At 50.5% G+C, this 26,706-nt stretch overlaps 1 protein-coding gene across 1 annotated transcript in view; it reads right to left on the minus strand.

The window, feature by feature from the left end:
* Cacna1b (calcium voltage-gated channel subunit alpha1 B) overlaps positions 1 to 26,706 on the minus strand; it is a 174,103-nt gene that overhangs the window by 33,414 nt on the left and 113,983 nt on the right. Inside the window, exons 21-35 of the mRNA XM_051166217.1 lie at positions 26,001 to 26,127; positions 24,529 to 24,658; positions 24,148 to 24,207; positions 22,864 to 22,970; positions 20,350 to 20,446; positions 18,942 to 19,102; positions 17,203 to 17,340; positions 16,694 to 16,895; positions 16,249 to 16,413; positions 15,328 to 15,438; positions 14,883 to 14,966; positions 5,798 to 5,914; positions 5,367 to 5,432; positions 4,170 to 4,261; positions 1,659 to 1,803 (exon numbers count right to left, since the gene is read on the minus strand). Coding sequence (XP_051022174.1) covers positions 1,659 to 1,803; positions 4,170 to 4,261; positions 5,367 to 5,432; positions 5,798 to 5,914; positions 14,883 to 14,966; positions 15,328 to 15,438; positions 16,249 to 16,413; positions 16,694 to 16,895; positions 17,203 to 17,340; positions 18,942 to 19,102; positions 20,350 to 20,446; positions 22,864 to 22,970; positions 24,148 to 24,207; positions 24,529 to 24,658; positions 26,001 to 26,127 — 1,802 coding nt within the window. The remainder of the gene's footprint in view (positions 1 to 1,658; positions 1,804 to 4,169; positions 4,262 to 5,366; positions 5,433 to 5,797; positions 5,915 to 14,882; positions 14,967 to 15,327; positions 15,439 to 16,248; positions 16,414 to 16,693; positions 16,896 to 17,202; positions 17,341 to 18,941; positions 19,103 to 20,349; positions 20,447 to 22,863; positions 22,971 to 24,147; positions 24,208 to 24,528; positions 24,659 to 26,000; positions 26,128 to 26,706) is intronic.

Genomic DNA, 26,706 nt, shown 5'->3' on the forward strand with positions numbered 1-26,706 from the left:
CACACACATGCACACACACAAACATGCACACATCCATACACACACATGCACACACCCACGCACACACCCATAAACACACACACACACACACACACACACACACACACACAAGGGGAGGGTGTTGTAGAAAGGGCTCAGCAGTTGAGAGCACCTGTGGCTCTTTCAGAGAACTGAAGTTAGGTCCACAGCATCCGTGTAGGTGGCTCACAACTGCCTGTGACTCTAGCTCCAGGGAATGTAATGGCTTCTTCTGGCATTTTTGGTCACACTTATACACACTTTGAGACATGCTTACACCTAAGTAAAAATAAGTAAATCTTTTATTTATAAGCAAAAACCCTCAGACTTCTGGGTCCTTTTCCCAGGGGTACAGTAAGTCTGAGACAGGGCTCAGTACACTGCTTCCTCTTTGTGTATATATGTATATTGTGTGTGCTTGTGTTTGTTTTCACATGGAGGCACTGGGCATATATATGCTTATGCTCTCTGTACTTACCTGTGTTCTCCCATGTGGGCATGGGCACTGTGTGTGGATATGTGTACATATAGGTCTGTATGTTATTGTATAAATCACTTGTGTTAGTACTGTCTTTCTTAATTACTTACCCACATTTTTTTTCCTTAAAGATTTGTTTATCTGTTACTTATACAGTGCTCTGCCTGCATGTACACCTGCAGACCAGAAGAGGGCACCAGATCTCACTATAGATGGTTGTGAGCCTGTATGTGGTTGCTGGGAATTGAACTCAGAACCTTTGGAAGAACTGCCAGAGCTCTTACCCTCTGAGCCATCTATCCACCCCCACCTTATTTTCTGAACCAGGGTCTCTCACTGAACCTGGAGCTCACTGATTCTCCTACACTGAAAGGGAAAAGAGCTTCAGGGATCCAATCAGCTCTGTACCCTGGCTCCCCTCAGCACTGGGGTTATACACATGTACCAGCTTCCACGCAGGAGCGAGGAACTTGGGTTGTGGCAGGCACTTTACCGACTGAGGGATTTTCCTAGCCTGAGGGCTCTGCACTTCTAACCAGCACTCACGTGGTCCGTGCTGCTTCCGCCCAACACACCAGTTGCTGGGCTGTGCACCATGGACACAGAAGACACAGTCCAGGTACACACACACTTTAGCACAAGGACCGCTCCCTCATAGCTCCACCCCTGACGCCTGCGCAGTGTTTCTATTCCCTTCTAACCCATGCCTGCAGAGCTTCACGTGTCCAGCAGAGGACGCACACTGTGGCTTAGGAAAGTCCAGAGTGTGGCTTTCTTTTCTGTCTTTAATCAGCTCTACCTAGAAGCTGTACAACAGCACCTCCCAATTCTCTCGAGCTCTGGGCCAGCGTCTCCCACAACGGCCTCCCTGCTCACGTCCAAACAGAAGGCCAGAGCCAAGCTATAGCATTGCCATTTCATGCTCCAAGGTTCCCAGGATTACACAAGCATAGGACCAGCCCACCGACGTCTCCTACCTAATCCTGATGTCACTTACTGATTACCCCAGGCACACTGCTTCCCTGGACTCCATTACCACAGTGGACAAAGCTTTTAATCATGGGACTGACATAATGTGGGCTGGGTTAAAAGCAGAAAACAACAGAGGATGGCCGTGGACAGGCAGACATGGCGGGGTGGGGGTGGGGTTAAAGAAACTTACCAGAAAGGAACATAGGAAGATGAAGGACACAAAATAGAAATAGGCGAAGTCGCTCCCACATTCACTGGCGTTGGCATTTGGGTCGCAGGCCCGGTTGCCCAGACAAGCCAGCATGATCTCATGCCAGGCCTCCCCAGTGGCACTCCTGGAAAGGACAGGGCTGTAAGCACGCGGAGGCAAGCCTGGAGGGGGCTGTCCAGTAAGCCCAGGCCTGGCTAGCAGAGCCCTTGCAGGAGCTGGGTAGAGGGATCTTCCTTTTCCGGGATTCTGCACACACATGGAGGGTAGATCTCTAAACTGACCGCTGACTACAAATGCAGTGGACGTGACGTACTGCCCTGGGAGCCTGCCCATTGCGGGTAGGCACTCCTATGTGGACACAGCATGTTCCCAGCACTCCCAGGCCTCCTTCAGGACTCAAGTTTTCCTCATCCTCTTTGGGTGAAGAAGTGACTCTAACTCTGTGGTCTGCCCAGCAGCCTGCCATCAGAAAGCACTGCTGTTTTCCTTTGTCCTTGCTGAGCTGCACCCCCCCCCCCCACTGCGACAGTGGCAAAGCGATCTCCGCTCTGTTTCATAGCCTCCCACCGGGTCCTGGGTGTAGCCGGCCTGCTCGCTCCCCTCACCTTCTCCTCAACTCTTCTCATTCGCTGCAGAAACCCAAACTCAAACACCTTTCCTGTAACCTGGGAGCTCTTTTCCTTGCCTGGTCTCAGCTCAGTCTACTTTCACACTGGCCACTGCTTCTCAAAAGCACCCCAAGCAGGGATTCTTGGGGACTTTTATTTACAGACATGTGGCCAGCAAAGACAGTAGGTCTGTGTGTGTGTGTGTGTGTCTGTGTGTGTGTGTGTGTGTGTGTGTGTGTGTGTGTGTGTCTGTGTGTGTGTGTGGGTGTCTGTGTGTCTGTGTGTGTGTCTGTGTGTGTGTGTCTGTGTGTGTGTGTGTGGGGGGGGGTCTGTGTGTGTGTGTGTGGGTCTGTATGTGTGTGTGTGTCTGTGTGTGTGTGTGTGTGTCTGTGTGTGTGTCTGTGTGTGTGTGGGTCTGTGTGTGTGTGTGTGTGTGTATGTCTGTGTCTGTGTGTGTGTGTCTGTGTCTGTGTGTGTGTCTGTGTGTGTGGGTCTGTGTGTGTGTGTGTGTGTCTGTGTGTGTGTGTGTCTGTGTGTGTGGGTCTGTGTGTGTGTGTGTGGGTCTGTGTGTGTGTGTGTGTGTGTCTGTGTGTGTGTCTGTGTCTGTGTGTCTGTGTCTGTGTGTGTGTGTGTGTGTGTGTGGGTCTGTGTGTGTCTGTGTGTGTGGGTCTGTGTGTGTGTGTGTGGGTCTGTGTGTGTGTCTGTGTGTGTGTGTGTGTCTGTGTGTGTGTGTGTCTGTGTGTGTGTCTGTGTGTGTGTGGGGGGGTCTGTGTGTGTGTGTGTCTGTGTCTGTGTGTGTGTGTGTGTGTGTGGGTCTGTGTGTGTGTGTGTCTGTGTGTGTCTGTGTCTGTGTGTGTGTGTGTGTGTGTGTGTGTGTGTGTGTGTGTAGCTGTCCCCGTTGATGATCAAATATAATTACTCTTATTCACTGAAGCCCAGAGAAACCTGACTTGAGAAAGTGTGAGCCGGGAGGTGCCTGTTGAAGAGTCTCTCCAAGCAGCTCAGTGAGTGAGGACTGGGTTGTGTTCACTCTTCTCCATGAGCCCAGGCACGTGGACGGACAAGCTGGGCAGGGGCGCCACAGGATTGGGTGACACATTTGCACACAGAAACAGTGTGGCGAAACCTCAGAAAGAGACTCCCGAGGCACGGAGGGTCTGAGGCCAGCACATCTTACTCTCCATTCCTACCAAGAGCCCATGTCTTCTGTCGATAAGTACACAGTGCTTCCGTCCTATCTCACACTTGGACAACAATGGATGGCTAGTCTCTGCAGCAGCTTTGGAGGCAGGACAGGGTGGTCCACAGTCCTATAACTTGTGCAGATGGGCCTCTTGCTCTGGACCTTGAGTGTCCTCCACCTGCTACTTTTCTGAAGGCGCCCAGGAGCCTAGAGCACTATAGTTCCCATGAGGGCGATGAAGGAAGGGCAGAGAGTGGAGGAGTGTTCAGACCACCGGTTTGGGGGAGTTTGATTCCTCTGCCCACTGAGTCACTGAAAACTCCCCAAGTGCCCTGTCTCTCTCTTTCATCTGTTGATACAGGTGACCAATATGATGGCAGACAGTATGACCTTGCCAAGGACCTGCTGTCACAGACTGTACCAGCTCTGGACACCTTTTGGCTCTCACTGGGGAATAAGTAGCAACAACGTGGCAGAAGCTGGCTTGGCACAAGGGTCACACATCTATCCCTCTATCTGAAAGCCAAGGCAGACAAGAGCTCTTTAGAAAGAATGAATAGAAAGCAAAAGAACTGGGAAAGCCTACTTGACAGCAACAGCATTGATTTTGGTGTTGGAAGAGGAGTGGTCCATGAGTGGGATTGACCCTATACCACAAGTGAAGAGCAGACATGTTCTTTAGGCTAAAAACCAAGGCACCTGAACAACAGCATTAAGGCTTGTAGAAATGTCCGGAAGTTGTTGTGTCGGTTGATACTGGTGTCATCGTCAAGGGCAATGTTTCCGAAAACCTGAGGTGGGGAAAAATAACAGAGTGAGAAGGTGGAGTTTTGGGAGCTGTGATCGCTAGACTAGGCAAGAGAAAGTGTGCGTGCAAGACCAAGGACAACAGAAGGGACAGGGGTTGCCTGGGGACAGCGTGGTGCCCAGCACAGGCACCTTTCAGTGCAACACACTCTTGTTCCACAGTTCAGTGCTGCAGCTGGGGCCGTGGGCCACCCATGGTCACACATCTGAGCAGCCAGGAGGAATGGGGGCTGGGCGTGGCTTTGGGTGGGAGGGAAGCTTTCAGGTCACTCTCTAATCTGAAAACTGTAAGCAGGTTAGTCACCGCTCAGGAAAGGGTCTTTGGAATCTCCTGTGCACGCAGCACAACAGGCTGTGAGATTGGCGTAAGAAACGCAGACAAGCCAAGAGCCATGCTGGGCTCAATACTCAGACTGTAATGGAAAGTCTGCGAACTACCATGCTTGGCAGAGGTCAGGGAAACACGTACTACTGAGTATCCACAGACAAAAGCAACATAAAATGTGGCATTTGTTTTAAGTGGCACCAAATCTCAGCAAACTTCGATCCTGAAGAAGGAGTTTTAGAAATCAGCTAAAGATGTAAAGTCATCTAACACTGCTAGGAAGTGGCCATGATTTACAGCTAAGATGCTGATCTCCACCTATTGAATGTTCTTCCGCCCCCCCCCCAAAGAATTACACAGTGGTCTTTGACTAAATTATTGTCAGGTTCAGTGATCTGGTGGGACCCTACTTACACTCTGCAAAGGGGTTCATCAGGAATGTCTGAGCTGAAAAGGAGCCCTTAACTGGTGGCTAGACAGTGCATCAGCCACCAGCCGGACACCTGCCTAAGGTGCCTCAGCGTCCTTCCAAAAATGACAGAAGTATAGCTCGCCTGAGAAATGGGGGTGAGCGCAACAGGTTGCTGTGAGCCCACTTGTGCGGCCTTGGTCTCCACTGCCACAAAGCAGTGCTGCTAGGGGGTTCAGTTCACTCAATGTTTATACCAGTATCCGGTTCACAGTAAGCAATCGCGCCACCCGTGGCGACAGTGACCCACATCCCTCTCCCTCAGCAGTCAGGAGTCTGGGCAGGTGGTACCCACCTGCATGCCGATGATGGCGTAGATGAAGAACAGCATAGCGATGAGGAGGCACACGTAGGGCAGCGCCTGGAGACACAGGAGGAGCACATCAGCTCCGGGGCATCCCTCAGCCCAGCCCAACTCCACCCCACTGACCACGGGGCCCTTCTGGCAGCAAGAGGCCTCATCTGTTTATCTAACTTGGGAGCATAAGCCGATCTCAGTGTTGCAGGGACATTAGCAGAATAAGCTACGACTCTACTTCCTTAAAATGCCTTTAGAGAACTGCATTAGGATAATAATGTGCCAAAGAGGCACGCAGGACCTGCCCTGACTCCGCCCCCGGAGGAAGGTCCACTCTGAGTGGAAGAAAGGAGGCACCACGGCAAAGAAAAGAGGAACACAAAATGTCCAACAGAAGCTGCCCAGGCCCCACAGCAGCCCCGCTTCACCTTAAAGGACTGGACGAAGGTCCACAGCAGAATGCGGATAGTGTAGCCCTGGCGGAGCAGCTTGATCAGCCGCGCTGCTCGGAAGAGGCGGAGGAAGCTCAAGTTGATGAAGTTGTTCTGCAAAGAAGAAGCACCCGTCTCCAAATCTTCAGAATCGCCCGGATGTGCAGACAAGCTGCTCCCACCCTACAACCTCTCCCCTCAAGTCCTTGTGGCCCAGAACAAATGTGTTAGAAGAAATAAGGCCATTGCTTTCGTCTAAGCAGCAACCGGATGCCAAAAAACTTTCCAAAAGAAGGGCGTGTCACGTGAAGTCACTTCTCATCAAAAAAAAAAACCTCCCTTCTCACTAGGGCCACTTCCCAACAGTACGGAACATAATGAAAAAAAAAAGTCCCAAAGCCCCTCCCCTCCTGCCAGGTAGTGCTGGGAGATCACCTATGAGCCTCCAATGCTGGTAACCTCCCTACAACCCTGCCAAACTGTCCAGATATTCCCCAGGAGGCACTCCTGACTGACCCCTCCCTTCTGGGCTCAGTAAAGGCCTTGCTGTCTGAGACTCTGGCTGCCTTCTCTGGACTGGTCCAGGATTGACAAACATTCTGATAGGAGATAGGTATGGTCACTGCTGCTCTCGCCATAGAAGCTATCTGTGCAACCCATACCCCACAGGCCTCCGCTCTAGAGAACCCAGGACATCCGGCATTGCTCCCTCAATCAGGGGTTCAAAACCAAGCACATAAAAATAACAAACCGTTATTAAAAGACACCTGACCCTGGGCACCTTGACTTATTGGCAGGCCTTTTCAGGGTTCTGGATCTGGGAAGGCAGCCACGCACCGGGTACGGGAACCTGTGGAGCCAGGTGTTTTCTGCCTGTTTAAGACAGCAGGTGCCTATACTATGTCCTGAGAGCAACTTTCGGCCATTTGGCTTTTTTTTTTTTTTTCAATATGCAAGCAGCTCAGGCTCATACACATCTGTGTTGTCAAGACTCAGTGACAAACAAAAGGAAAGAGAACACACACACTGAATGAAACAGTAGGGCAGGACATGCAGACACAGAAGCAGGGGCAGCCTGGGGAGATGCTCCGGGCGGCCCATCTTGGCTGATCATACGTTCAGGAGGGGACGGCCTCCATGCCGACTTCCAGTGCATGCTCCTGCCTTGCCTGTTGCGTCTGTTCTTGGGACAGACTTGTGTGACTCTCAACCAGAGTTAACAGCGGTTCTGCCATTTATGCAGGCAGTGGGTGTACAGCCAGGATGCTGAAGGCCTAGAGCCAGGGCTGATTTCAAACAACACCCAGAAGGGTCTGCGGACACAAAGGGGCCCCAAACTATGTCCAAATCCACAAGGGGAAATAGCACCTCAGGGAGTGACCTTCAAAGATGAAACAGCCCGGCAGAGTCCTAGCTTGAAATGAGGAAAGAACCTCACTAACTGACATGGTGGTCAAGAGCCACTGTCTACTAACACTAAGGAGCCTTTGACAAGATGCAGAGGCAGGGTGGCTCTTACTTGGCCCTCTCCGGGATGTGACTTTGAAACTATCTGTTCAGTTTGTTTTGAGGGGCAGGGATTCTAACAACGCAGTGCTCGGCCAACTCAAAGCAGCCTGTACTGAGGTACCATCAGAGAGAAGACTTCCTGAAGATTTGAGGGAAAGGAAGGCTCCCTGTGGTGGAGGCAGGACCGAGGGCAGCAGGGATGGCGAGGAGTCATTGTAAACCACAGCCTATTGAGATGGCCTGGGGTATCTGTGGACACCCTCTCCCAGGCTTTTCTCCTGTGAGCCCTCTGAGCTCTCTGTAAGTGCTCAGCACTGGATGGGACAGCAATTGATAGGCAGCCTTAGAGTACCATGGGGCTAGTGATGATAACTGCCCGATGCCCCAAGCACAGAGCAATGGGCTAGGCAGCAGCATGCCAGTCACATGCAGGATGGCAAGGGTCTACAAGCAAACAGCTGTGCATCGCTACTGTCACCTCTGGCTTGGCCACCGCACTGGTGGTGAGTGTGCCTGTCCTGTCCCCCCAAGACCCACGGTTTCTGCTGCACAGGAGGTGGCATCGCTAAGTCACGGGTGATCTCATTGTAAGGATCATGGGCCCAGAAGGGACACCAGTTTCTAACACTTTAGCCTCTGCCTTCTGGCTTACAACCTGGAGACACCAGAGGTATCCATACTTAGGTGGTGAGGGACAATTGGGGCATTGGGATTGAAAATATACTAAACATTGTAAGGCATCCCAACAAAGATGGCTGGACTGACTAAGGCCTACCATCCAGCTCCACTGTGGCCTCTAGTTAGTCGTAGGACAAAGAGAACCTATTTCTAGATATCATTTAAGGCAAAGTCCAGACCTATGGACACCATACCAGAGAAGAGTCCTGCAGCTCCAAAGCAGCTACTCTCTTTTTCCCTCACTCTAAATTAATTAATTAATTAATTAAATGTGTATGAGCACTCTATCTGCATGTACACCTGCAGGCCAGCAGAGGGCACCAGATCTCATTATAGACAGTTGTGAGCCAGCATGTGGTTGTGTGGAGTTGAACTCAGAACCTCTGGAAGAGCAGACAGTGCTCTTAAATGCTGACCCATCTCTCCAGCCCCTTTCCTGCATCCTATGTGATACAGGTTGTGGGGTGGGGGGCGTGGAGAGAGAAAGAGACAGACAGACTTTAGGTGGTTATATGTGTTATAAAGAGGGAGATGAGGGGCTTGGAGGTGAGATGCCTGGCCTGGCTGGAGGCCACCGGGCATGCCATGAGCATTTCTCCAGTGTCATGGTACATTCTCAAAACTCAAGCTTCTAGAACTAGTCATAAAACCCTACATGAAGCATTTGGCCTCCATAACAGGAATATAAAGTATCTGCCTGTGCGGATGAGCTGTTACCAAACCCCCTTGCTCTCTTCTTAAAATCCTTAAGGACCTGGAAGAGGTCTACCAGTGCTTGAAGTCCACAGGGGCTCACACATCTATGATATGTAAATGGACACAGATGGGGATCCATATATCCTAATACACCGGGGCAGAGCCCCCTCCTATTCAGGCCCTACACAGACTGTTCTAGCCATGGTATACTGGTCTCCAAACCCTCCCCTAAACCTTTTGCCTGACAATCTAAGAGAGCCTGTCTACAAAGCTCTCCTGGGTGTGGTGGCCTGAAGATGTCCCCTGTAAGTCTTGGGACATTTGAATTCTTGAAAACAGCCAGCAGTTGGAGCTGTTTGGGGAGGATCAGGAGGCGTGGCCTTGCTAGACAGAGTGTGTCACTACGGGGCAACCTTTGAGGTTTCAAAGAGATTGCATCTCTTTGCCTTCTGTTTGTGGTTTGAGGTGTGATCCTGCCCCCCCCCCCCCCCGCCATACTCCATGCTGCTATGGTCATAGACTCTTACCACTGTGCAATGCTAAGCCCTAAATAAAACTTTTCCATCTATAAGTTGCCTTTATCACTTTGTTTCATCACAGCAATAGAAGCATGGTGCCTTCTCCTTGGCAAGGCTCAGTGTTCTCTTTGTGTTGGCAAGACAGGGGCATGAGAGGTAAGTGTGCAACAGAAACCATGGATTTACATGGATGAGGACCAAACACAGCCTACAAGAACTCATAAATTCCACTGCCCACCACCTTCACCTCCCAAAATCCCACTTCCATTCCTCAGACAGACTGAAAGCATGTTAAAGGTCTTCAGAAACCCTTGCTGCTTTAGAAAATGCACCAGGGAAGGCCAGAGGTGAGTATGCACAGGGAAACCGTGTTCATGCCTTGGAAGGCAGCGGGGCAGAGGCCCCGAGACAGGAGGAGCGGAACACACAGCGGGAGGAAGCATAAGAACTGTTGAAAGTCATGAAACCAACCGTTTCCTATGTGTGATGTTTTCATGGATGGGTATTTGCGTGTTATTGACAAATTGGGTGGTTTGAGCAGCAGATGGGCAACATACAGACGGAGACATGGGTTTTCGCATTGTATGTTGGTTGAATGACGTGAGTCAGCAGGTAGGTGAAGGTAAGTCAAGAACAAAAACAGGAAACAAAAGAGAAAATGAGTCATCAACACAAGCAAAAACTCAAACTCTGAATTCTTAAGTAGAGAACGTAGGATTTTGTTAAACCACACAAGTTTCTGAAAGTTAATCCATTCAAAGCATGGTATTAAAATCTATAGGTTATGCAGACAATGGGATCCATTTGCATTTTTGTTTGTAATGCAAATCCAAAGATGAGTCACAGACATTTATTATTATTATTATTATTATTATTATTATTATTATTATTATTATTATTATTATTATTATTATTTATTTCCAGGCAAAGAAATCAATGTCAGTTTTATGAATGCTTAGAGCATTCTTCTAGGCATCCTTGAGATATATACTGGTTTTTAAGTTGGGGATAGAAACTGACACTCAAATTTTTGCCTAAGGAAAAAGAGGGCATTTGCAAAGAAAATGTATAAAATGGCTTCAGGTGAAAAACACACAGACGGAATACTGGTCAAGTGACATGACATGACGGCTTTCCTTTCTTCTCCTTTCCCCCAGGCACAGTCAGAGCCTGAGCTCCAAGAACAAATGGTCATAACACAGCTGAGCTTTCATGATACATGGCCTCTGGTCTCCCGCCAGCCCTGCTGGGCACCGAGGCTCATTAAGGCCCAGCAGAGAAGCTATGTATTACACATGGCAACACCTTGTCATCTCAGGGCCAGAACCCAATACTGTATTCACTTCTTCCCTGGAGGGTTTCCTAGAAACTTCCAGATGTTGGATGTTCCTTGGCTGTTCCCCTGGGAGCCATTAGCAACCAGCAATGGTTAATAAAGACCCCCTCAACTTCCTGTCCCTTGACAGAACGGCAGGTATGTTTCACTCAGAACTCCCTATAGAGGCATGTCTTAATAACCAGATTATATTATCCCTCTGTACAAGACCCTTTACTTAAGGCAGACGGCCAAGTTACATCTTGATACAAGGCTGCGTGCTTCCGGCTCCTGATAGGACCACCTCCTGCCCTGAACACCACAGTGAATGAAGTGGTACCTGAGGCCTCCTTCCAGTTATGGCTGCTTTTCCTACATTTTGCTTATCAAATAGTTCTTGTCACAAGGTCTTTTATGAGCTTTACAGTTGTAATACTGTATTAGGGAGGTGGGATGAGAAAACCATGGGAGTGGGAAGAAATGCAGGAAGGAGAGATGGGGGGAGGGAGGGAGGGAGGGAGGGAGGGAGGGAGAGGGTGGTGACGGAGGTGAACTGACGCTGACTTCCGGCTAACACATCAGTTTCTCAGTGGCCCAGATGTTCCCACGAACACAGTCAGGTACATATCAGTGCCTGTTTCTCTACAGAAGACAGTGCTGCCCCGAGGCGCCTCATTCTTTCCACTGATTACCATGCTAATCCTGATCTGATCAATTCACGTCAGTCCTCACTACTGATAGGGACGGATCATGCCAGGCCACACAGCTGCACTGTCCACCTTCCTAAGTGTCCCCACCCTTAGGGGGTACTGCGCTTTCGTATACATTTTTAAAACAGCATGAAAGGGTTTGAAACAAATATACATTTTTAAAAACTGTTATTGTGCTTGGACTAACCCTGCTTATTAGTTTGGGGGGAAATCAGTAACTATGAAACCGACAACAATTAACATCATATATGGCTCCATTTATGGACGTGTTCTCTATTCCTTTCAATATAACTCAGTGATTTTTATTCATGAAGATTATGCCCTCATATTTTGTTAGGGCTACGGCCAAGATGGCTGGCCTTGTACTAAAATGTGACGGACATGCTGGAGTAACTGTACATTCAGCAATCCTGCTAAACAATCTCATTAGATTATCCTAGCATTTGTCCACAAATAGCAGTGTCATCTGTGTATGATAGCAGGTTTGCTTATTCATTTTCTAATCCTTACATGTGTTATGCTGTTTCTCATCTTTCTCTTCACACTGAACACCCACTGGATGTCTAGCAAGTGTTAAGCACTACTCTAAACACTAGGAAGACTGCAGGCTACATCCTCACGAGCTGACATTACAGCCACGGAGGGGACTAAAACTGAAGCTGGGCGCTGGAAAGAAACGTGCAAGCACTGCCTCTTTCTAATCCTGAAGAGCATTCCTCCTGTGTCGCCATGTGTTAGCTGTGCACAGATGTCCTCTTCTAGGTTTGGCTTGTTTTTTTTTCGAGGCAGGGTTTCTCTGTGTTGCCTTGGCTGCCCTAGACTCACTTTGTAAGCCAGGCTGGACTCGAACTCACAGAGATCCACCTGCCTCTACCTCCCAAGTGCTGGGATTAAAGGCATGCGCCACCACTGCGTCCAGCTTCCCTCTAGTTCTATTTTTATTTTTCGTTTAACAGTTTACCAACTCAGAATAGCACTTTTCACCCTGTTTTCTTTTCTTTTCTCTTTTTTCCAGTTTAGTTTTGCACGTAAGAGGTCATCAAATGATCTGTGCCTTAATGTGGCTCTAAAGATACAGAGGCTGGCCCACAAACTTTCTGACAGTGTCATATAAGAGCACTCAGGGCCTTCTAGTGTGTACAAATGCATGTCTCTTAACATGAAGCTTCTGTGTGATAATCTTGATGTAGGAATAGGTCATTTTCTCTAAAGACATTTTTCTTTATTATTTATTCCTTGACAGTCTAATACAGATAGATAATGGATTTTGGTCATTTTTTTAACCCCATTTCTCTCTCTCCTCTCCTATCCATAGTCTCTCTCTTACTTTCATGTCCTGTGTGTGTGACCCTGCTGAGTTTGATTTGGGTATTGGGTAACCATAGATAAAAGGTGATTTCTCAGAACATGGGTTACTTTGCAGGGGCTACACTACTAAAGAAAGTGGCACCCTTTCCCCAGTAACAGTTAACTACCTCAGACACTGTCCGGCTGCATGAATCCCAATATCTGACAGAATGGTTAATGGCTCAATCTTGTGCACATGGGTGACACACTACATTTCTTGCTCATCTTCTCCTCAACTTTGGGATCATGTAATTGGGTTTGCAGGTGTGTATTTGTATATGCATGGGGAGGCCAAAGGTCAACCTTCAGGTGTCATCCTCCTTAGTTTTATTTTGTTGTTTGCTTTTTTTCAGACAGGTCATCATCAGACTGAGCAGCACAGAATCCACACAACATCAACTAAGGGGAAGCAAAGGAGGCACACAGAAGTCAGTGGCCATACGATGATCTACTGGGGTACCAAATACATCATCCAGAAGAAAGAAAAGAAACACAAATCAAGATAACTTAACAGAAGCTGGGTGTGGTAGCACACGCCTTTAATCCCAGCACTCGGGAGGCAGAGGCAGGTGGATCACTGGTCAGCCTGGTCTACAAAGTAAGTCCAGGACAGCCAAGGCTACACAGAGAAACCCTGTCTCAAAAAGCCAAAAAAAAACAAAAACAAAAACAAAAACAAAAACGAAACAGTAGCCACAGCACTGGACATGTGCTTTATGGAGACAGAATGCTAAACATCAGGTTGGCCAGCAGCCCATGGAGGCCCTGGAGCACTTGCCAGCCTTCCAGGGACCCAGGGTGACTCTGTGCTCATCTTCTCCTCAACTTTGAGATCAATATACACCCTGTTCCAAAGGCCAGGGGGAATCCCGCAAAGAACACTCAAAGCTGTGGCAGCCGTGTGATTGAAGGGGGACTTCCTAATGCCAGAAAACCAGCATTGCCAGGCAAAGAGATTCCCTCCCTATTGGCCAGTGACCTGCCCACCATTGCTGTGAAGGCAGAGCTGCTGCTAGTCCACCAAGGCCAGTCTCATCCTGCGACCAGACTATCAGACAAACCGGACATAGACAAGTGAAAGGTAACAAAGCAGTGCAGGGTAAGGATACGGAGGGCCTCATCAGGCCAGAAACCAGAGCAGTAGAGGTTTGGCCACCTGCCTGGGAGTCTAAAAATGAGTGAGGAGATCCAACGATGACATCAGGTCAGCTTGGACAGCCTCGCACACAAAGAGCTGCAGTCAACAGTACCTTCCTGTGACAGTGGCGCCAGTGCAGCCAGACCCCACTTCACCTCCATCCATGGACTCGGGGGCCATCGGGCCACGCGCTGACCTCTGGTACATAAAGCCCTTTGCCCCGTACAGCTCGGAGGTAAGCTCCAGCCCTTTCTGTTCCCTCACAGACCTCCCTGAAGGGAAGCCTTCCCCATCTCAAAGGTCCCTTCATACCTGACTCAAAATAAATTTCTTTTCCTTCTCCTACGACAGCTGCTTCCTAGACCTCACCTACTTTTTCTTTTTAAGAAGTAACTTTTACATGAACATCCATTCCAGCAGCTGTTCCTAGAGACAAGACTTTCTGTTTCCAATTTAATGTGCCACATGGGAAAAATAGAGCTTTATGATTCCAACTCTAAAATCTTTTGGGTTTACGCCCCCGATACTGGACAATTTTGGTATATCATCCATATGTTTACTAAGAGTGTCTCTAAATAGAGAAGTGGAGACTTAAAAATACAAATTCTTGCCGAGTTACAAATTCTTACTGGGTTTGGCTTTGCGTTCCTGGTGCCAAATTGTTAAGTACATCCAACATGTGCACATGCACACATAGAGATCTCACCAGTCCTGTGTTCTTGGCTGCTACCATGGAGCGACAGGAGACTCCAGGCTACCAACCTGGAAGATCCCTGCGAGCCACCTTAACAGGGAGTTCTTTCCTTTACGTGTGTGATGTTTCATCTGCATGTATGTCTGTGTACCGCATGCAGGCCTGGTGTCCAAGGAAGAAGAGGACGTCAGATCCCCCTGCACCTGGACTTACAGATGGTTGTGAGCCTCCATGTGGGTGCTGGGAATTGAACCCAGGTCCTTTCCAAGAGCAGACAGTGCTCTTAACTGCCGACCCGTCTCTCCAACCCCAGAACTACATTCTTATCCAAGAAGAGCAAGTGCTGACACAATGCCCAGCCATCTAGCTCCATCCTGGGAGGAAGCAGGACAGTGGGACCTGGGACACACCCAAGGGAGAGCCCTCTAGAAAGAAGCCACGTTGGACCCTGGATGGGGGTCAAGAAATGCTACTTACCGCAATCTCTGTTACTAAAATATCAGTAATACTTCCCAACACGGTGACAAAGTCAAAGACATTCCAGGCGTCTCTGAAGTAGTTCTGGAGAAAAAAAGAAGGCAGTTGGTGCTGGTGGTAAAGGGTTACCCGGGCAATAACTGTGGGCAGGGCACTGATCAATAAAGTGTCAAGGGTGACAGGTCCCTAACATAAGGCCACGACAAGCAGCTGCCACAGCGAGCGTGGAATACTTCCGGCCTGGTGAATGCAGGTCCAGAAAGGAGACTCTGCAACTTGCAAGCCACCCATCCCAGGGCAGGGCAAGACTCAAGCAAAGTGAGTACAAAGCAACTCTTCTTGGTGCCTCCCCACCGTCCAGTGTCATGTGTGCTGCAAAGACCACCCGCAACATGCTAGGAAGCAGCTCATCAAAACAAAGCAAAGGAGACGCCGAGGCACATACCAGGACCCCAAAGGCGATGATCTTCAGGATGCACTCCATAGAGAACATGGATGTGAAGACGATGTTCAGGCATTTGAGCATCAGCTCGTGCTCATAAGGTGCACCATAAAACTGCCCGGGGAGAGGAGGGCCGATGGGGCAGGATGCACTAGCCCCAGGGCCCCAACCGGAGGCAACAACGTCCTGCCTCACACCTGCCCGTTCCTGGACCACCCCCTCCTTGCTCTTTCCAGTTTTCCCAGAACCTTTTCCACTGCCTCGGCTACAAATAAGAGAGACCGGGATCCCATAGGCACCATGCATGGGCCACGACACGAGGGCCATTCAGTTCCAGCATGTGCCAACAAGAAGGGGGCCTACCGCTGCGCCTCAAAGAAAGGCCCACAGCCGCGTCTTAGAGCAGATTCCTCCTAACTGAAACCTCCCCTCTAGACCGACTCCCCATGTCTGGGTTAGCTGAACTTGGCAAGATCATCCATGGAGTCCCTCCTCAGGACTGTAGACGCAGCAATCAACGACTCGGGGAGGGGACTCTGACCAGTCTACTGCAGGGAGGAGACTCTCAGACGTGTGAGCTGCCTGCAAGTTATGCAGAGAGCCCTTCAGTCAGAGCTTTTGTGAGCCATCATCTAGGCTGAGGTGAGAGCTTGGTGACGTAGCAGCGACATTTGCTGTTCCTGTTTCTTCAGCCCTCATTCATAATCCCTCCCTCCCTCCCCCCCCCCCCCCACCCTCCCCCCCAGCTCACCAGTTTACCTAGCTGGACTTTGGTAGGATTGTTACTTGTTCTGAGTTCCCTATCTGGGGTGAATGGGGTGGGGAGAGACACAGACACAGAGAGAGACGAGTGTCCTTGCTGTCCCCTCAGAAAGCCTCACACACACAACAACCCCTATCAAGCACAGGGTGGGCCGTACCCACCTTCATCATCAGCACCACCGTGTTGAGGGCAATCATGGCCATAATGAAGTACTCAAAGGGAGGAGAGACCACGAAGGTCCACGTCTTGTACTGGAACGACTGCTTGTTTTGGGGCATGTACCGTGTCAGGGGTTTGGCGCTGATGGCGAAGTCAATGCAAGCCCTCTGCAGAAGACAAGGGGGGAGGGGCTATGAACACAGAGCATTGCCCACCACAACTGGAACTTTCTCTCACCACGCCCTCTCGGGGAGCACACATAAGAGAAGGAAGCAGAAGCAGCTAGGATTCCTCCAGGTGGGCCCAACAGACACGCATGGTCTCCGTTTGCAGAAAGAAAGCGGCCCTGCCTACACCAGCCACGAGCTCTGCCCGCCCGTGCAGAAGGCAGGCTGGCAGTCTTGCCTGGCGTACCCAAGTCCCAGGGTCCACACGGCATCTACCCACCTCGTTCTTTTCCAGGCTGCATTCGGACATCACCTTGTCACCCTGCTCCTGGAAGGTGATAATGATCAAGGCCACGAAAATGTTGACAAAGAAAAAAGGGAAGACCACAAAGTAGACCACGTAGAAGATGGAAAGCTCCATCCGAAAGCCAGGGCTCGGCCCCTGCTCCTCATAGGTGGCATCCACAGAGTGTTTCAGCACCCTAGGGAAGGGAAAGCAGACTTCAGGAGAGCTCCCCAAGGAGCAGGGCTCTGCACCTCAGGGACGGGGCTCACTGCGGAGACAGGGCACAAGTCTAGACTTCGTACAAAGAGCCTGAGTCATATCCCAGGAGCGCAGCCCCTATTTGTATTTTAGGAATGAAGGTTGGTTGGGCCCTAGAGGGGCAGGGCTCTTATCTACACCACACCCGACCGCATTATGGGGTTGGAAGTAGGGAAACCAAAGCAGACTGTGCCTCAGTCTACCCACTTGGCCTAACTAGCTACAGTCATCAGTTCGGCACTCACATGGGCCATCCCTCTCCGGTGGACACCGTGAACAGTGTCAACAGGGCCCAGAGCACGTTATCATAGTGGAAGTCATACTTCTTCCATTGCCTTGGCTGTGCTTCCACTTCCTCCTTCTCATAATCCAAATACTGACCCCTGGGAAGAGGAAGCAGTCAACAAAGGCAGTTAAAGGCAGGCAGTTCACATACCCAGGGATCGGCAGGCAAATGGCCAACGAAAACCAAACAAGATCATCCCATGTGGAAAGAGAAGGCTTCCTCAATGACTGTGGCAAGATAAATGCATTTCCAGCCATTCTAGATGCCACCGCACTACCTATAAACCACCTATATGTATTTATAAAATTGGGCCACTCTTGACGACCAAAAATTTACATCGAGAGGTACAGACTTTGGAACTAGTTGGTTTCATTGTACTGTGTTTTTCAAAATAAAGTTTTATTTATTAAGAGTGAAAAAAATACTGGACCCAATATGTAAATGTCGGTGTCAAATCTCTAAAATTCTTTGAAGGAATCGCATGGCGAGTCTTTATGGCTTTGTGTTTGGTCATACCGAAATCATGAACAACAACAGATGGAGAAAGAAGGTAAAATGCACTTCAGCAAAATTATAAACTTTTTTGTCTTAAAAAACACCATGAAAACGTAAGAGAGGGCTGGTGAAGCGGCTCAGTGGGTAAAAGAACTCAACCCCTGAGGCGCATGTGACGAAAAGAGAACAGACTCCTTAGGTCATCCTCTGACCGCCACACGGACGTGTTCACATGTGCCACCATCCCAAAATAAATACAAGCCATTTTTTAAAAGTAAGAGTTCTCTTGGTGTGGCGGCTGGGACTTTCAATTCCAGCATTCAGAAAGCTGAGGTAGGAGAGGGAGGAGTTCTATCTCAGGTCTTCTCTCAAGAGAGAGAGAGGGAAAAAAAACTGAAAAGATGATTGAAATAATCAGAGAAATTATTGTTGATCTTTGATCAATCAAAAAATTTGTATTTATAACATGGAAAATATGGGAAAAAAGACATCAAAAAAAAAAAAAAAAAAGACAACCTAATTTTAAAATGGATCAAATATGTGAATAGACATTTCTTTCAATGAAGTCATACAAAAGACCAACTATTACATGAAAACTGCTTAATATCATCAATTATCAGAAAAAAGCAAACCCAAAGCACATTGAAGCATCACTTTATTCCTATTAGGATAAATGTAACTAAAGAAAAGCAAGCAGGGCAGGCGAGGAGGCTCAGCGGGCAACTAACGGGTCCTGCTGCACCACCTCACCACATCGGTTCAACGGTGGGTGTGCCCTGCGGTCGCACACACTGTGCTGTGTAAGCACTGCCACCGCCTTACACGCACACACAAGCAAACACAAGAAACTAAAATAAATAAGAACAATGAAAACAGTAAGTATTGGTAAGGACGTAGAAAAAGTACAACTAAATACAGACTGGCTCGGCCACTTTGAATACCATCTGGCATCTCTTCAAATAGAAAAGCGGTTACCATACTTCCCGGGAGTTCTGCCTCTACATATGCAACCACGAGAAATTAAAACACACAACAATATAGACGAAACAACGACGTATACAAAAAGGCTGATGGCGGCATTATCTGCAATGACCAAAGCGTAGAGTGCCTCCCCCCCATACCCCAGAAGTGACAGTGAGCCATGAAAGGCGCCGAGGCGCTCACGCTCTAGCTGACGTTCCCATGAGTTAAGCCTCAGTTTACCTGCAGTCCCTTTCTAGCTCCTTGGACTCGTCCGTGCAGTAGAAGAACTTCCCTTTGAAGAGCTGCACCGCGATGACGGCGAAAATGAACATGAACAGCATGTAGACAATCAGGATGTTGAGGACGTTCTTCAGGGAGTTCACCACACAGTCGAACACAGCCTGCGAGGAGGGGAGAGCAGAGGCACGCGAGAGGAGTGAAGGCCCATGGGAGAGAGAAGCCATGGTGGAGTGCAGCTAGGCCACCGAGGGAGCTGAAGGAGATGGGGGTTAGGAAAGGACATGGAGGGCATCAAAAGAGGACACAGGACAGTCACAGGCTCAGAGCCTCGGGAGCACTGAGCTCCAGGCTCCCAGAGGCATCCCAGGAGCCCTCACGGCCCTCTGAGCTAAGACCCCAAGCCACCTTAACTGCTGTCTTTCTCGCAGGATGCAGGACGGGAGTGTCATCCTGGATTTTACCAGTGGCTGGAGGTACCAGACCAGCCACCTGGGTGCGCAAGAAAACTGGCCTTGCAGTAGACTGGAGGCAGCCCATAGGGAGGAGCCAGAAAGGACCAGGCCTGTACAAAGGAATCTATGGGCCTCATGCAGTGTCCCTGCTTTGTTCCGGACCAGCAACAGCATTGATATGGGGGGAGGCCAGAGCTGTAGCCAAGGGACTGTCCCTGAGGACTATGGGAATGTCTTCCGGGATGTGACTCAGGGTCCTCCCCATGGTCCCACAGCTGATCTATCTCACAGGCTCCCCTGAAGACCACAGCAATTGCCCGCTCCAAGTGCTGCTGCCTGCCACCTGGGCCAAGGAAGCCGCAGGCCCAGCCACGCTATGCATTTTTTCTGCTGCCTCAAGTCTAAGTTTTGCTTGGCCCAGAGACTCCCCGACGCCTTCCCAGTTCACTTCCTCACACACTACTTCACACGCAAGGACTAACCCAACTTCTTTAACTTACACGTTGTTAGTGTCCCTGAGGTTTAAATGTCCAAGCTATTGAAAATCTACTGCCTATGTTTTGAAAAACTAATGGAGTAAAAGCACAGAAAGTATTTTGTTCTTGACCCCGGGCTCACTAATTATTAGATTAGGTTTACACTGCACTTCCTTCATCCGGAAACTCAGCAGAACCCACCCTCTCTTACTGAGCCCAGCAGCTACCTTCTGGAATCCCTGAGTCCTGGCATCTACCCCTGCGCCCTTTGTCCTCTGTTGTCCCCTGTCCTGCCATAGTGTCCCAGCTGGTGCTGGAGGCTAAGGGAGAGGGGGTCCTCTGTTGGGAAAGACCTCCTTGGAGAAGGGCCTTTGAGTTAAGCAGGATTTGTCCCCTCTTACAGGTGAGCCATTTGTGAAGACACAGGCACCCACCCACACACCAGTACACACGCCTTCAACCCCAACTCCAGACTCCAACCTTGAGCTTGGGCAGCCGCTTGATGGTCTTGAGGGGCCTCAGGACGCGCAGGACTCTCAGAGACTTGATGGTATTGATGTCTTTCCCTTTGGATCCTCTAGAAGGGAGAAGTGGCTGATGCTGGCAGGCGGGATGCTGGCTTGAGTCTATCTCCTAGCCGGCCCACCGGGTCTGTCTAATAAGACCCTGTGCATCTCAGCCTCCAGGTAGAAGACTGAGTGAGGGACCGCTTCCCATGGCTGCCTGAGGACGAGGGTGAGCTAGGGCCAGTACCAAGCCAGGGCAACACAGCCAGTGAGCAGGGAAAGCTGATTCCTCAAGTGGACAGAGCCTATGCACTTCTCTGTAATGACATTCCCACCTGCCCAGGGGTCCTGAGAGAACCCTCCACACCAGCAGAGTAGAGGCCTATGACTGCCTATTACACTAGAGCTCTACAGTGCACTTAGACAAGTCACCAACCTGCTTGCTGCTGTGGGGAATTTACTGGCTTCTGCCCTACAGGCCACCTGACTGTCATCAGCTGCAGAACACCCACCTCTAGTGGCCAAAAAGGGAGTAGGGGGACAGTAAGAAAGAGACATACAAATACAGAAGCAATGGCAGAGACTGGAGTAAAGAGGGTCAGAGAGAGAGAAGGGGAGAGAAAGAAGAAAGGGGTCAGAGGAGAAAGAGATAGAAAAAGGGAGGAGTCAGGGAGGGGAACAAGGGAGGGAGCAGGAAGGAGGAAGAGAGACCAAGGAAGTAGCCAGACACCAGGATGATTGAGAAAGTAGCAGGCTCGGAAACTCAGGTGCAGGAGACAGAGAGGCAAAACTCCAGAGACCAGCAGCAAGCTCACAAGTCTAGGATTGGAAGACGAGAACAAGAGCCCTCTTGGAAACCAGGGCAGACACAGTGCTGTCTCTGTCTGCTGGAGGGTGCAGATGGAAAGAATTAAGAGTCAGGGGCCAGGCCTGCAAGCCTGGAGAGAGCCCTGTCCTCGCCAGCTCAGACCACTTCCCACTGAGAGCCCTGAGCAAGTATGGCTGAGTCTGCCCCAAATGGCTTCCCTTAGGCTCCAGGAAAAGTCCAGGGTTGATAGAAATCAGCTGTGTAGGCCAGGTCTTCTTCACAGGAAAGAAGAGGTACGGCCCACACACACACCTCAGAATCAGAACGAACTGTCCTTAATACAGCCTAAACATGGTACAAGGTTATTTGGGGCCGGCTTGGTCATAAAACAAAAACAAAAACAAAACCTGCCTCTTTTTCACTCAACACATCCAATATCCACCTTTACCCATCTCCCTCTGCAGTACAAGGACACAGAGCAGCCAGGATGGGTGGCAGAGAAACAGGGAGACTTCCGAGAAGAACTGCCCACTGGACTGCCATCCTGCAGCCTCTCTGACGCTCTGCCTGGAGTCCTCCAGGGCCCTTGCTGAAATTCTAGCAACATTTTCATTTCCTTTGTCTGAGACAGAGGGTCCATTAAGACACCCAGAGGAGACACTGGGAGGTACTGGCAAGGGGGCTGTACTGAGGGAAGGAAAAAAAAAAAAAAAAAAAAAAAAAGAAAGCTGCATCTCCAGAGAGCAGCCACTTGGGAAAGCACTTCATCATAGACTGCAGTCAGGACCGACAGCTCCTACTCAGACCCCTCACTGCTGTCTAGGCCGCTGCTCCAGCTTCTAAGACTTACTTAGATGGATGCCTTACCCATTGAGGGCCTCCCTAGCAAAGGCTGACCATGCCTAGCTCAGCCCAGCCCAGCCCCTAACCAGTCCCCTGATGCATGGCAGGAATGGTGGCCTGAGGATGGCCCCTGGTAGGTAGCATGCAGCCTGAAAGGGTGAAGGTGGGTGAGCAGGAGTGAGGCCATGATGGATGGGCCAGAGGCGTGCCATGACATCAGGCAATATGAAGGGAAGGGGAGGCATTACCCCATGAAGCTCCTACCAGAGTCCAGCAAGAAGAGACAGAGAAAACAGCGTCAGTGTTGTGGGAGGCAGAACACGAGCCTCCAGGGGCCCACCCAAGGCCAGAGAAATGCAGACTCTCCCCCTGGGGTCCTTTTAGCCTGTAAATTTCATCCCCAAACCAGCCTCCCCTATGCCTAACCCAGTCTCGACTCCCCACCGAGGGTCTAGTCCCAACTATCACCAAGCTAAGGGCCACCAAGACCGGAACTGGAGAGCATGGTCTGGCATCCCGAAAAACAATGATTTCCACCAGAAGGGGCAAAACCACACAATCCCTCAATCAGGTGCTCACCTCAGAGCAGGCAAGCAGACTGGCACCCCAAATCCAGAGGTCTGCCCAGCCAGCTCCCAGACCACAGGGAGTATCAGGAACAGAAGGCCTCAGTCTTCAACCCCACGTGCCAGCCCCAAGAAGGAAGGACAGGCCCTGCTTGCACAGTCACAGAGCTTCAGACTAGACATGAGCCTGCCCTTTCTCTTTTATCACCCTCACACCCCACCGCAGTTCTGGCCACGCCCACTGGACCCAGCGTACTTAAGGTTTACTTACGAGAAAGCAAATGCCACCAGGGCTCCACTGACAACAATGAAGTCCAGAATATTCCACAGGTCCCGGAAGTAGGCTCCAGGGTGCAGCAGCAGTCCCAAGTCTATCATCTTAAGGAGATAAGCTGACATTAGATTATATAGTACCTAAGGAAAAGTGAGGCAGAGGCAAGCCCCAGCCAGGGGGACATGGCTCTGAGTGTCTACACAGCACAAGGCCCAGTGCTCAGGCCACACTACATTCTGAGCACACTGTGACCTCAGTGCATCTCAGACACACTCCACACACTCAGGGAGGGTGCCACAGGTCACACTCCTAAGTGGCCTTGGCAGAGCCTTGGCCTCAATGTCCCTGCAGTCTGAGTCCTGCCTAGGTGTGACCTAGGGACCCTAGGTGGGGTCTCTGATTGGTAAGAGGCTCCCTATCTCTCTAGCAACAGACATGTTCTCTCAGAGAACTCACACGGCCCTGACCTGAATGCTCGGCTCAGGAGAGACTGACAAGGTGCTCAGACCTCCATGCTCTGACTCTGCCATTTCTGCTACAGTGGGTTTTGGCAAATACCACAGTTTTTTTATCCTCAACATCCTCATCTGCCAAGTGAGCGTGGTGGCCCTTCCTCACAGACATGCGTATACGAGTGGCAGAAGTGTTATGTTAGCTATCACGTAAGTGTTCTGTGGATGGTCTCTCTGAGCTGACGTTAAGCAGAGAGGTCCATGTGTGGCCTTTGGCTGCACTGATATGTGCACGTGTGGCTCACTGCACCGAAAGTACATCGGTGTATGCCAGACACGGACAAAGGGCACCTGGCAAAGAAAGTAGAAGTGACAATGGCATGGCCGGCTCTCAACCTATCAGCAAACCTCTAGCTCCTATGGAATTGTAGTCTTTAGCATCTAACACTGCTCCAGCCATCTCTCCCTAGGGGCCTTTATTCTGTGTCTTCTCATATGGCTCCTTTTTTGTGGCTGTGAGGCAGCCTTGGAGGGGAAGCTGAGTATGCACTTACACACGCATGCACACACACACACACATACACGTGCATGCGCATAAATAAAGCCAAAGTCCCCATGCTTGGGAGGCAAGTACAGCTGGACCAAGCACTCCAGCAGCACCCCATGGGACAGCATGACCCTGGGTACCCTTTGTGGCCAGTAAGGCTTTTAGCCATCAAAATACTTCATGTACACACAGCCCATGCACACATGCACGCCTGCTGACTGAGCACATGCCTGTGCACACATTACATGCTTCCCCGGGAGCTGCAGGAGTCGCCCATCTCACCTTTATGACCATTTCAAAGGTGAAGACTCCTGTAAAGATGTAATCCATGTACTTTAAAGCCTAGAACCGAAAATGGGATTAGTTTAGGCAGGCCTGACTCTAGAGCCAGGCATACAACATTGGCTCATGGTGGCCTCCTCCCCCGGGTCTTTGAGCAGAATCAGCTGGCCACGGTGTCGGGGCAACACTATGTGAAGGATCCATTGCTGCTTGCCCTGCTAACAGAGATAGGCTTTTCCAGACCTTTGGTTCTCACACCCGAGAGGAAAGAAGGATGTCTGATGGAAAGCAGAATACAGTGCCACCCATCCCTGTGGACCCTGGTGACGCGCCCAGTGGCACCCCTGTCCCTAGCAGTAGGCCAGTAGTTATGACACTCACATTGTTCCGGGATGAATCGGTCCGCACGGGATCCTCGGCAGCCAGGGCAATGCTGCTCAAGGCAATGACCACAAGAATCACCATCTCAAAGTACCGCATGGTCACGATGTAATGGCAGAAGCGACGGAGCCTGTGAGGACAAAGCTCGAGTCACCACAGGCCAACACCTGAGTGTGTCAACGTCTCCCACAAGACGAGCTCATTGGTTATCAGGGGAAAGCACAGAGTCAGCATCAGAATGGAGCTTTGTCGCTTATTTCTGTGGTAAAAGAAATAGTCGACAGCCAGGTGACTAAGTCTCCACAAGGGCATTCCAGGCCAGGGACCAGCAAACTACCGGTCAAGGCCTCTTGGTTGTACACTGTCTGCAGCACCCGAGCAGATGAGAGCAGCCATCCAGCCCTGCACACATCATGAAAAGCATGAGGAAACTGCTTCAGCCACCCGCCTGGCAGTACGCAGGCCGCTCTTGCCCTAGAGTGTCTGGGGCTGTGATGGGGGCTAGCTTGTGTCTGAGCAACCTGGGCTCCATCACATACTTCCTCCCATACCCGTTGAGCAGGACCTTAGTTTGGCTCACAAATTACTGTGCATCAAATGGGAAAGCCAAGTCCCCAGTTACGAGAGGCTCCACTCCAGTGAGCACTCACCACTGAGCGGTTTCAGAGTCTTTCAGCTGCCACACACTGAAGCGGCCACGTGGCCAGGTCAGAGGACTGAAGCCGTGAAGCAGACAAGAAAGAACAGCCATAGACCCAGCAAGTGGAACAGACATCTCTCCTATTGTCACCAGTGTCTCAACAGCCTCACAAGCCTACCTCTGCCACCAACCCCTCCAGGTACCTCCCCAACTCTATATCCCCAGGGATGTCTGCTGTCGAAAGCTTGCAAATTCCCAGCCATCACACACCTACTTCTCTGGCCTTCCTCTGCAAGCCTTTGCTTATCCCACAGAGCTGCTCTTCCCGGGTCCCAGGCTGCAGTATGTCCGCCCCTCTTCTAACTCAGCCGTCCAGCTTATGGCTACGTTCCCACTGTTCAGCTGTGCTCCCAGCTCACCTGGCTGTGAGGTGCCCCCAGGCGTTCCCCTTCTGCACTGTCTAGCAGCTAATTAAGATGCCCAGGGGAGGGGGGGCCCAGCCAGACTCCCAAGAGCCCTTCCGGTCTCACAGACTGCCCTGGCTCTTGTCAGCAAACAGAACTCACATGTCTCTGGCCCCTCCCTTCCATCCATTTCTAAGTCACCATCCTATTCTGCATCTCAAAATTTCTCCAAACCCTTCCCTTCCGCGCCTCCTGCCTTCGTCTACAAAATCAGGTGACAAATGTGTCTCACAGGATTGCTAAGAGAGCCCATAAATGCATAGAATTAGTCTTTACGAGGCGCATAACTTGTACATTAGTCTGCTCAGACACTAATGGCGAAGACACAGGCAGGACAAACCCAGGCCATGAGCACTGAAGAGACTCACAGGTTGGTGGGGCTGAGGCAGAACATGGAGCTGTACGGGACAATGGGCCGGGGGCCTCTTCGCAGCACGTCATCGGCCTCTGCCTCCTTCTTGCCCTCTGCTTGGCCTTCCAGGTCCGTGTTACCACCTACAAGGACACGGGGCCTTAAAGTCAGGGCATGTACACACATAACACCGTACCGCATGAGTCTTTCCCAGCCCCACCCCTCGGACAAGTGAGGCAGACTACCATATGCCCAGCCAAGGAAGGATTCGGCTAAGAACACAGCTTTAGTGAGTAGAACATGTTCAAGGCAGTGGGGACAACAGCACTGCCAGACCTAGAGACAGACGATGATCAGACACAGAAATCCTAGCAGACCCTGCTTGCCTCCTACGCTGAGCCGTGAGAGCCACCGTAGTGGGACCACTCCCTTGATATGGACACCAAGGCCTCCAGAGCCTCGCGAGTCCTTCCCTCTGGGCAGCAAGACAGGGTAAAGAAGGGGCTTCCTGGAACCCATAAACCCGCGGTACTTCCTGAACCCCATCTTCCAGGTCTCCTGCTCATCGCTGCCTCTCCCGTGTCCCTGTCTCTTCTCTCTCCGCAGCTTCATCGCTGTGCCCACAAACTCCGCTCCCCAGGTTATAAGAGCCATGAGTGACGTCCTTTTTACGGTAAGCTGTATATTTCTCTCACTTCTTTGTTTTTACCTATAGGGATGTG

Source organism: Acomys russatus, chromosome 24 (assembly GCF_903995435.1).
Source record: "Acomys russatus chromosome 24, mAcoRus1.1, whole genome shotgun sequence".
NCBI classification, from domain to species: Eukaryota; Metazoa; Chordata; class Mammalia; order Rodentia; family Muridae; genus Acomys; species Acomys russatus.